Raw genomic sequence first — 12,267 nt, forward strand, 5'->3', positions numbered from 1 at the left:
TAAGCAGTTAAGTACTCTTGGGAACAAAGTCAGAATCTTGCTGTGTTTAACTCAAGCATTTCAGTTCAAGACAAGAATCATGTGTGTTACTTTTTGGAAATAAGACTGTGCAGCAAAGTATGTTATAGCCCAAAGATAAGAAGTAAACTTTGGACACTTTACCAGGTGTTAGAATAGACTAGTACTTTCTGTTACCCAATATGTGTGGGTAACACATATTTTGGCTCTGTGAGCCAAAAATCTGTCTTTTAATGCCAGTGGGAGTTTCATCAACTTATCAGAAAATAGAGTTTAGCCTACTGAGGGTGTAACTTGTTTTTGGGGAAAAAATCAGTGGTACTGGTAACTAAAATGTAAAGGTAACAATGACAGCCAATTAGCATGTTGGCAGGAAATGATTTTTATTCACATTAAAACTAAAGAAACTAGCACAGTCACTGTTTCCCAACTAGCATACTTGCTATGAGGACATAACCTCAATATTCATGCTTTAAACAAACTATTGCTCTCAATAGCTAACGGTCTGAAGAGTGGACTTTTTTGAGGCCAGAATAGCCCCCTATTGCTGTGGAAGTCATTTGTCCACGAAACAAATAATTTTACCATCCCATCATAACCAGAAGAAGAGAATAATAGGACAGATCTTTTGAGGAAATAACCCTTTCTACCATTTAATGAATTTCTTTTTATGACCAAGATTCTAAACTTTCTTACATGTGAGAGCTAGCTTATGTGTTTCTTATGTATTGCTTCTAGCTCCATCTGAAGTGACTTTTTCATTTGATGTGGGAAATGGACCTTTTGAAGTTACAATGCAATCACCCACTCCCTTAAATGACAACCAGTGGCACTATGTGAAGGCTGAAAGAAACATCAAAGAAGCATTGCTACAAGTGGATCAGCTTCCCCAAAAGACTCTCACTGCACCGTCTGATGGGCATATCCGTTTGCAGCTCAACAGTCAGCTATTTGTAGGTGGGTGTCCCTTTCTTTCCTTATTATCTGCATGTGAGGGTAGAAGAATGGTAGGAACCAGTGGCTTTTAAATATGATTAATATGGTGTGATGAAGACCTTAATACAAAAGTGGGAGAAATACAATATTTTCAAAAATCCACTTACAAATTCATGGCTTGAGCCTGTAGTTCTTCCTCAGGCAAAATTCACGTTGGATCTAATTGAACTCTTGCCTAGTGGTAACAACTGCAGGATGTGGTCACCAGCCTTTTAACTAGCACTTTTAATAAAATACTTATGCTGAGGTTAATTAATATGCAAATCAGCTGGGGAGGTTGTGATTGGGTCTTGCAAAACCAGTAGTAGTTCAGATCTTTATTTAAATGACCATACTTTGGGGAAGGGATTTTGACTGAAAGATCCTAGTATTGGCCATCTTCTACTGAATTGCTGCTAACATATTTAAATTTATGTTTGTGAGTCTCTTTGAACACAGAAATACTATATAAGTGAAATTAAGTGATATAAGTGATAGATGTTTAATAAATATTAGTAACATCCACACAAAAATACACAGTATTATTTATATGTTGTTTGTTGATAATGTAAGACTCATATAATGCCTTGAAAAATGTAGTCTCGAAGACAGACACATATAAGACAAGAGGCATTGCAAGGTCCACATTAGAATGTTAATTTGTTCATTTGTTTGTCTATTACATACTGGGGAGAAGTTGACAATTAAATCACAGGAGATCAGGGTTGTAAGCCAGGTGAAAGATACAAATATTAAAGGTGATAGTTTATTGAGGAGAGACTGGGGTTTAGTACACAAGGATTGTGTGGAAGGCAGGGCAGTCTGATGAGAACTTGATTCCTTGTGGCACTGGCTCAGGAACTGTGTGGGTAAGAGATAAGAAGACTCCCAAAGGTACCTGTTGTGGAGGTGGGGTGAGTGCCTTCTGTGATGTGACAGTGACACCACTAGATCTGGACTGTGGCAAGAGTGTGCTAAGCTAGGTTGAGAGCTTACTAACAAGGCTCTATCCTGCTATCCTTTGATCCCTTGTCCCTTGACAAAAGTTTGGGGCTAACTCAGGGAGAACAGGGATTTAAAAAGTCAGATCCTAAGCAACCAGAGGAGCTAGTAAAAGGGAGCATCAAATAGGGAGTTTTTGAGGGAGTCGAGAGAGGGTGTATGAGAGGCAGATACACCTAAAAAACATACTCTAAGTAGCAAGATAGTGCCTCACCCACATTCTCTCTAGGTGACAAAATGGCAGATTAAATTCAATGTTAATAGGTGCAAAGTACTGCATATTGGAAAAAAAATCCCAAATATACATACAAAATGATGGTGTCTAAATTCACTGTTACCACTCAAAAAAAGGAGATCTTAGAGTTATTGTGGATAGTTCTCTGAAAACATCCACTCAGTGTAGCAGCAGTCAAAAAGGTAATGGAACGTTAAGAACCATTTGGAAAGGGATAGATAATAAAATAAAAAACATCATAATGACACTATATGAATCCTTTGTATTCTCACACCTTGAGTACTGCTTGCCGTTCTGGTTACCCATTCTCAAAAAAGGTATATTGGAATTGGAAAAGGTGCAGAGTAGGGCAACAAAAATGGTCAGGAGAATGGAACAGCTTCTGTATGAGGAGAGATTAAAGACTTCATTTTAGAAAAGAGATGACTAAGCGAGAATATGATAGCAGTCTATAAAATCATGAATAGTGTGGAGAAAATGAATAGCAAAGTGTTATTTATCCCTTCACATAACACAAGAACTAGGGGTCACCCAATGAAATCAGTAGGCAGCTGGGTTAAAACAAACATGTTCTTCACACAACACAGAGTCAACCTGTGGAACTCATTCCCATGGGTTGTTGTGAAGCGCAAAAAATATAACTGGGTTCATAAAAGAATGAGAAAAGTTCATGGAGGATAGGTCTCCTGTACATATACTGGTGAAATTTAAGAGAACCAACTTAAGAAGTGCAACTTCTTTTGTGAGTTGTTTGTTACTTGATACAAATGAAACTCTTCCTTGTAAGACATTAATCTTGTCCTCCAGAAGAGGCACATATTAATGATGCATCCCTGATAACTCATGCCACTGTAAAATTGGTAGATTGGTGACCAGTATTTTTCACTGTTTCAATACCTGTTTATGCCTTTATTCCCAATGCCAGTCAATGTCACTGTTCAGCAATTCACTTATGGGCTTATTGAGCTTTGAGTGGAGAGATTTGTAATTCATTTAGCCAAATAGTTTCTCACCTGCATAAATGTCTTTAGACCCATCTCATATTGTGAGGTAAGCAGGTCAAAAAATGGTTTTATATTTATCTGAATAAGCAGCCTGGCTTGCTTTATTCAAGTTAGGTATAACATATGGATAACTTCTGTTTAACAACATTTATTTTTTTTTAGTTACAGTGTAAGATGTCTTTATTATTATTATTATGATTGCTCTGTGAAAAATTTGCTAGTTCCTTTCATTTTAGATCCTTGGGTCAAATAGAAACATATCTTATAGAATTGGAAGGGACCCTGAAAGGTCATTGAGTCCAGCCCCCTGCCTTCACTAGCAGGACCAAGTACTGATTTTGCCCCAGATCCCTTAGTGGCCCCCTCAAGGATTGAACTCACAACCCTGGGTTTAGCAGGCCAATGCTCAAACCACTGAGCTATCCTCCCCAATCTGTTATACTAAACTACCTTGCAATCCTTCAAAGATTTTTGCAATTACTCTTCGGAGCAGAAGTCATACAAAGTGGCATTTGTTTAAATGTATAATATCCAAATGGTATAATAAAAGTTTGATGGAACACAAATGGTTTATTAGGGCTTGACCAAACTAACTTTACTTGCCCAAATGTTTTTCCCACATCTGATACAGTGAATGCTTCAGAAAATTTTGTTGACACTCATTAATTGCCTTTAGCTAATGTCTATGTTTTGTGGCTTTAATTATATCATATGGATCAATGTGAATCTGTCATTTATTTTGTTTTACAGTTAACTCAGTCTATAGGAAACTGTATCTTTTCAACAACTCCCAGCTTATTCATATGATCAGGCTGATTTTTTTTATTATTATTTTCTGTTAAGTCAAATGACATTTTTCTTTGGGGAGGGATAATAAAACTTTTTATTTGTCTATTTTTATTAATTGTACAATATGTCATTATTTTTTAGCCCGTATAGGCTAGTGAAAACATCTAGTTAACAGTGGTTTAAGAATTGCATTAGCAGAGTCAATCCTTATTAATGTATCAACTTATTTGCATAATAACTGCCATAATTACCTATGAGTCATCTTCTTGTGTATTAAAATTGTAATCTCAGAGTAGAAACATTATCCTTTATTTGTTTGTAAAGTACATACACTTTAGATGTTATATAAATAACAAGCATTCAAATTAGTGTTATGCAAGGATATTTGATGCATTATTGTAGTATATAACATTAGAAAGTCATAAAACCGGTGTATAGGTAGCAGATATCTTTCTGGATACTATAAAGTTTAATTCATACTTAAGACCTTTGTTTGTATTTGTTTCTCATATGTATTGAGTAGTGTTGTTGATGAAATTTCAACTAAAGTTTTCCTCCAAATTTCTAACTGTAATAGGAGAAAACCCTAATAACTTTGTAAAAATAATTCACACCAGCTCTTGTTATAAGTAACTCATTAGCTAAAACCCACATCTCTCCCATTCTGCTTTATGGACACTTAAAATCAAGCTTTTCCACTAAAGCTCCAAAATTCTTCAAAGGAGGAAGTAAATGTGTTCTTAGAATCATTAAAAAAAGAGAGAGAGAGAGAAGTTTGAGAAAAATTGGATATAGGATTTTAACTAATTTTTTGGAAATACATAAGAATTGCAGACAATATTGGACTTGTATGGTACTTGCTGTCTTTGCTTTTTAAAGGACGCTAATTCTAGATGCACGTTAGACCAGCAATTATTAACAACTGGCAAGTATTGTTCTCACAAGGATTGTAGATTGCCTAATCTGTCTGAATACCATAATGAATAAGATGTTAGCTGTCAGGAGACATACCATACAGAAACAATGGCAATCAAATATGAGACCACAAAGGAAGATTTGTAAGTAAGATCAAAGGACTAAAAACCACAATAGTCAGGTTTCTCTTAGCGTTTCCCCCCCCCCCATCTCTCTCTTTTTTCAGCTGTAGCTGAGAATGCTAAAGACTGTATGTATCTGTTAAAATCCTGGCAGCAGTGACAACTGAATATTTATGTTGATATAAAAGACTGCTGAATGAAGGCTTGCAGTAACTAAATATTTAGATAGATCCACTGATAGAAACAAAAGGCTGAGTTCTAATAGTGCTCCTTACTTGATACACTCACTAAAAGTCAATGGTATTTACATATATGGAAAAAATAGAGTACTGGGCATTAAAATAGTGGTTATATTCCACTTAAAAACAAGAAAGTAAGACTGTCATTATAATGGAAAATAGAAAGTCCAGATCATGGATGTAACCTAGCTCCTCTCACTTCACTATCTGGACTGTAGAGGGAGAAGCTGTTTTAGGCCCTTTTGTACCTTTCCTATTCTAGGGCTGGTTGGGAACCACTTCAGCTCCTAGCACGAGTTAGAGCAGCCTCAGAACTACCCTTACTTTCACCTGGCTGCCTGTAGCCCCAAAGAGGCCATTCTGTCAGCCAGGAATAGCCAGAGACACTCCAGCTTCCTTTTGCCAAGGAAAGCACCTTTGCATGCCTTCTGTACTAGAGGAATTCCTCGGGGACCAGATTCTATACCTTTATGGCTCTTTGTACCATATAGTGTGTTCAGTGCTCCACATAAAGATCATCTCTGCTCCAAAGAGTTTACAGTCTTAAAGACAAACATAAAAAAGTCAGAACACAGAGAAATCTAAAGAAGGGAAGAGTAAATTATCTATCTATAGTATGTATATGACCCCCACATCTGAGGACCTCACTGTCTTTTATGTATTCATACCCACAACACCTTTGCAAGGTAAGGAAGTACTCCCCCTATTTTATAGTTGGGGAAATGAGGCACTGAGAATCTAAGTCACTAGTTCAAAATCACACAGGAATTCTGCAGTAGAGCAGGGAATCAAATTTGGGTCTGCCAGGTCCCTGGCTGGGGCCCTAACCACTGGACTATACTTCCTGTCCTAACATAGACTTTTTTTTTAATCTAACACTCACATATTCCTCTTCTGTGAATTAATACAACGTACCTTTGTTTGGTATCTTTTGTTGTGCGAAATCTTTTCCTTTGATAAAAAGCTTCAAGAGTTTGTTGTAATTACTTGACAAAAACAAAATCCAAGATATACCTTCAGAGTTACTTATCAATATTTGCACATGCATAGACCATAATGGAAGGTTTGGGGTTGTAAAACATAGAGGCTCTTACACATCCATTCTTTTTAATTTAAAAAGTTCACATGAATTTATTTCAGGTGGAACAGCATCCAGGCAGAAAGGATTTCTGGGATGTGTTCGTTCTTTGCAGTTAAATGGAATAGCCCTGGACCTGGAAGAGAGAGCAAAAATAACTCCAGGAGTTGAACCAGGTTGTCCTGGACATTGTAGCAGCTATGGTAACCTGTGTCACAATGGAGGAAAATGTAGAGAGAAATACAATGGATTCTCTTGTGACTGCGCTTCTTCTGCTTACACCGGGCCATTCTGTAAGAAAGGCAAGCATAAATAGTAAATCTGTCACATGTGGAAGCATGTAACTACTGAGTATTGATTATAAAATGATCTCTTCTGGCATTATGAATAATTGAAAATGGTAATCCTTGCAAACTATTCCAAGTCATACAATCTGGAGCAAGCTCTACACCACTATCTGAAGAGATGCCTCTATACACTTCAAACTTCTATTTGCAAAAATGTCTCTTTAATTCACCTTTATTTAATGTAAAAAATATTCTTTCAGCTATATTTCTGCAGAGCCAGTGAATAGTTCACTTAAACCCCGTTATGGGTCTCCAAAGGATTATATTCAGTATGTACTTTTTAAAGCTGATACTCGCATTACTTGAGAGCATCAGTAACCTTCCCTGCTTGATGCATCTCTGCTGTTAGAATAAAAAATTACAACTGCTAGCTGTGGTAATGCCTTTTGCTAATGCGAAGAGGGCTTAGAAAACTGGTTGTCTGCACCTTCCAGATAATGAACCAGAGAACTTCAAAAGGAAGTCTAAATAGTTTAGCCAGTTAATCTTGGTAAATGACGAAACTATGGCATGTGGGCATTTTATTATAGGTGGGGCGGGGGAGTTGTGTGTTAAAAGACGCCGTCACATTTTTCAGTGTTTCTGGTTTCCTTTTACAAGATTGTAGTTAAGGGATGTATTTTTAAGGTCAGTCAACAAACTATTTAATTTCTGTCCTCCAAATCCAAATTTCAGAAGGGGGGTTAATTATGGGTGGGAAGAAGGGGAAGATCTAATTACGTTGTTTTCCTGAAGGAGAGAGCTAAATGGCTCCCACTACATGTAGATCCAGGGAATATGAATGGGCTCACAATTGTTAACATTTTCCATTCATTGTGTGCACTGATGGTCAATTAGAAGGCCACCGATTTGAATTTTCAGTAATAAAATAATCCAAATAATACTTCTGTTATTTTTCAATAATCCTGTTAGGCAGCTAAAAATGAAGGGCCTGTTCCCACAAGGTGTTGAGTGTCTCCTGCAAAGTGCTGAGTGACCTCAACTCCCATCATTATCAGTGATCACACTCGCATTCACAGGGTCAGGCCAAAGAGGCAGAAATGGAGCTCCGTGTGCTCCTGCCATTTCTATTATTTGGGAGCCAATGCATCCTCACAAACACACCTTGCAGTAATATACTGAGAAACTGCAAAGGGAGTGGATAAAACCCATTTTTGAGAAATTATCTGCTTTTACATAAAACCTTCAATACATGGTAAATTCATTTCTTAACAGTAAGATTTGTAAACCTGAAATTCCTATTGCATTATTTAACCTGATGTTTCATTTATTTTTATTTTTTAAATAACTTCCCAAAATATGGCACCTAACTATTATTAAGTTCTTAGACTGGAGAAATAATACACTGTAGAAGGAAATATGAACTTTTTAGCAAAATCCATTTTAAATATTTATGACAAAGAAAGACATCTGAGATCTAGTCCCACAAAGTCCTTGGAAGTACACAGCAGTAGTTAGGTTCACAAGATAAGGCTCTTTATCCTGTTTAGGATTTGAAACCTCACTGATTGAGAAGTTTTAAACTAGACAAGGTAACATTAACCTGTATACTGTAGAGACTAATTCTGTGCTGAAGCTGGAAGCACGGGATGACCTACACTAATAGACCTTCTTCATCTCCTGACTATATCAAGGTCACTTTACTCCTATGGGTCATGGTACTTTCCAAAATGTCTCCGAGGTCTGAGGGCTATGTGGAAAAGAGAAGATAGCTCCAATCTGTGTTATCTGTACCAGGTAATTTCTACAGGGATTTAAGGGGGACATTCTGTGCCCCATCCTATTCACTTTGCCCCCTCCTCCAACATCAAATCCTAAATCACACAGCACCCTACACAGGGTCTAAAGGAGGGCAGGATAGTACAACAGAAATGGTTGAACACATACACTTTCACAAGGAAGGGGAAATCTGTGTGTGGAGGGTCCCCTCCATGTGTGGATTGGTTGCGGAGAGGGCAATCCTGGCCCATATTCTTATCTACCATGCTGATCAACGGTGCTACTGTTGCAAAGAATCCTGTGGCACCTGATAGACTAACAGACGTATATAGGAGCATGAGCTTTCGTGGGTGAATACCCACTTCGTCAGATGCATATACGGTGCCACAGGAGTCTTTGCTACTTTTACAGATCCAGACTAACATGGCTACCCCTCTGATACTTGACAGTGCTACTGTTATTTCTTTTCCAGTTTAATCATAGTAGTTATGAATATTTTAAAAATCCTTTCTGTAAAAAAAGAAAAACCTTAATATTTGGTTGCAGGATGTTAACAAAACTAAATGACATGTCGTTTCAGAGATTTCTGCCTATTTTGGAGCTGGCACCTCAGTGGTGTACAATTTTCAAGAATATTACACCTTAGCTAAAAATTCCAGTTCTCATGCTTCTTCTTTCTACGCTGATATGACTCTGATCAGGGAGGTAATCTCATTTACCTTTCGGACAACACGGACTCCAAGCTTACTGCTTTATGTGAGCTCCTTCTACAAGGAGTACCTCTCAGTTATTCTTGCCAAAAACGGTGAGTGCTCAACAACAACAAAACCGAATGAACAAAATTACAACTGAAATTCAGAACTATCGTAACGACTCTGAATTTCTTCTGATTCTCAGACCCAAATCCCAACCAAAGCATGTTTGTTCCATTGTCACTTTCTTTAGGTGCAAGATTTATTTTTCAGCAAGGCCAAAAAATAAATGCTTTCACATGAAAAAATTATTGCAGCAATAGCTGATTAAAATGATTTATTCCTACAATATTTGTTTAATCCATGTAGGAAATAAGTATTTGTTTGGTTAATGCTGGAAACCCTTTGGTAATATATAACAATATCCTAAATTAAATTCTTTGTTTATTTTGAAATAAACTGTCTGGTTAGGCTTGACAGATGTTTACTATAACATTCTTCCAAAGCACAGAAATGACAAACATATGTAGTTTTATGATAAACAATATTACAGTTTATTTATTTTAATTGTATATTATGCCATGCTAGACCCAAAGAATTTTTCAAGCTAATACAGTTGGCCAAATACACTTTTAGCCAAAATGGACATAAGTTAGTTGAAGTCAGTGGAGCTGTGCTAGTTAATTTTGTCCAGTATCCTTGTTTTTAAATCTTTGCTCTACTTTTCCTGATTCTAAGTATTTTGTCTGCCTTACACAATACATTGGCTAATGTTATACCACTGCCCTTCAGTGAACAGATAAATTAGGCCTGCTTAGGTGTTTGGGACTTGTATTGCTTTCTGTTGGATAAAAAGCCCCACTTCTACAGCTAATAGAGGTTCTCCAGCTCAAATGATGTGTAGGTCCATGTTCCGAAGCATAAGATCCTAAGTTCTGTCACTTCTTAAAACCATGAACTGGTGTGGCTACTGTGCTCAGAACATTTGATAAACAGGAACAGAGCTATTACACTTACCAGTGTAGGAGAATATCATGATTTTATTCCCAGTCCTACCACTATGATCAATCACTATGAGTTTTAGAGGTTGTAAAGCAGTTATTGGTTCAGGAACAGTGCTAGATATTATGGCAGGTGTGGGCAAACATTTTGGCCTGATGGCCACATCTGGGTGGGGAAATTGTATGCAGAGCCCTGAATGCAGGACTGGGGCAAGGGGTTGGGGTGCGGGCTGTGAGGGGGAGCGGTGTGCAGGAAGGGGCTCAGGGCAAGATTCTGGGGTACAGGAGGGTGCGGGGTGCATGAAGAGGCTCAGGGAAGGGGGTTGGTGCAGGAAGGGTGTGGGGTGCGGCAGGGGGCTATGGGCAGGGGGTTGGGGGCTCAGGGCAGGGGGTTGGGGTGCAGGAGGGGCTGTGGAGTGTGGGAGCAGGCTCAGGGCAGTGGGTTCGGGTGCAGGAGGGTTTCAGAGTGCAGGGCTCTGGCCTGGCACCACTTACCTTGAGTGGCTCCAGGGTGGCAGTGGCACGCAGAAGGGCTAAGGCAGGCTCTCTGCCTGCCCTGGCCCTACGTCACTCCCGGAAGTGGCCAGCTTGTACGGCAGTGGCTACTGGGGAAGGGGAGGGGGCAGGTGGCTCCGCTACATGCTGCCCTCACCTGCAGGTAACACCCCTGAAGCTCCCATTGGCCGCTGTTCCCTGTTCCCAGCCAATGGGAGCAGTGGGGGGGGTGGTGCCTGCAGGCGAGGGCAGCACACGGAGACCTATGCCCCCTCATCCCACAGGGGCTGCAGGGACATGGTGCAGGAGAGCCTGCCTTAGCCCCGCTGCACCACAGGGCTGGCAATCCTGTGGGCCTGATTGAAAGTCCTGATGGGCCGGATCCATCCCGCGGGCTGTAGTTTGCCCTCTTCTGTATTATGGCTTATATTTGGGTCACCACTGTTGATATGAACTGCAACATTAACTCTTTTATGAGGCTACATAGTGGAAATTTGCTGTGAACTGGCATATCTTAATTTTGTAATCCAGACCAACCATGGTTTCCAGTCATTGTTTCTATTTCTTTCATTCATTTCATGTTTGTATTTGTGTCTGTTATTTAAGCTGTTCCTTTAAGTTAATCAGACATTTGTACAACTTTTCATATTATGTATGTCTCAAAAGAGAAAGTATTGTATATATGATCTACACTAGCTATTTTGTACATACTTTAGTTCTGAAACTAAAATATCTTACTCCATCCCTTCAGGAAGTTTACAGATTAGGTACAAGCTAGATAGCCATCAAGATCCGGATGTCTTTAGCATCAATTTCAAAAGCATGGCTGACGGGCTGCTTCATCATGTCAAGATTAACAGGGAGGAGGAAATGCTCTATGTAGAGGTAATGCAGTTAAGCGAAAAAGTGGGTGGTCATCAAATGGAACAAGACCCAAAGCAAAATGATATAAATAAATTCAATAAAAGGAGTACCCCCAACATAAATTGTATTTTAATACCTCAAGGAAATAAAGCAAAACACAGCAGACTCTTGCTTTAAAAGTGAGAGTCTAGGCAAAAAGATCCCCTTGACATTCACCTTGTCTGTTTTAAAAGGTCACTTCCACCTTCTCATTTCATTTCAGTAGGCAATGAAATATTTTCTAGTTCAACCTAGATTGTGTGAATGTGGAACACTATACTAATTACCCCAACAGATAAAAGTTGTCAATGGTTTTGTTTATTTTAATGAGGGTACAAGAGAGCAGTATTAGTGCACTGTAACAATTTAACAATAATTTAAAACAAAGTATTTGGTCTGGTTTTCAAAGATGAATACTCAAAGCCCTTATTTTCTTTAACAGCTATTGCTCAGCACTTGCTTTAGGGCTAGGGGAAAACTTGCTAGGAAAATGTGTTTGTATCTACATTGATTCATGATTTCTAGGGAAATTGGAAGATTAGCTAACACAATTCATATTTGTAGAAACTGACACTGGAAAAAGGGCCTATTGTAAAATAAATATTGATTATTCTGAACATTACAAATCAAATAATATATTTGGATAAGAACTGGATGATGCAGTTATGCACTGTTACCAGCATTTCAAGGCAAGCGATTTATGTAATGGCTCTGGGAGCACAGCATTCACTGC

At 38.5% G+C, this 12,267-nt stretch overlaps 1 protein-coding gene across 2 annotated transcripts in view; it reads left to right on the plus strand.

Annotated features, from left to right (window-relative positions):
- Positions 1-12,267, plus strand: part of CNTNAP4 (contactin associated protein family member 4) — a 444,291-nt gene that overhangs the window by 412,579 nt on the left and 19,445 nt on the right. For both annotated transcript variants that reach the window (XM_039545275.1, XM_039545276.1), the window contains 4 exons: positions 757-975; positions 6,440-6,679; positions 9,024-9,248; positions 11,383-11,516. In XM_039545275.1, coding sequence (XP_039401209.1) covers positions 757-975; positions 6,440-6,679; positions 9,024-9,248; positions 11,383-11,516 — 818 coding nt within the window. The remainder of the gene's footprint in view (positions 1-756; positions 976-6,439; positions 6,680-9,023; positions 9,249-11,382; positions 11,517-12,267) is intronic.

The sequence above is a fragment of the Mauremys reevesii genome, linkage group 6 (genome assembly GCF_016161935.1).
Source record: "Mauremys reevesii isolate NIE-2019 linkage group 6, ASM1616193v1, whole genome shotgun sequence".
NCBI classification, from domain to species: Eukaryota; Metazoa; Chordata; order Testudines; family Geoemydidae; genus Mauremys; species Mauremys reevesii.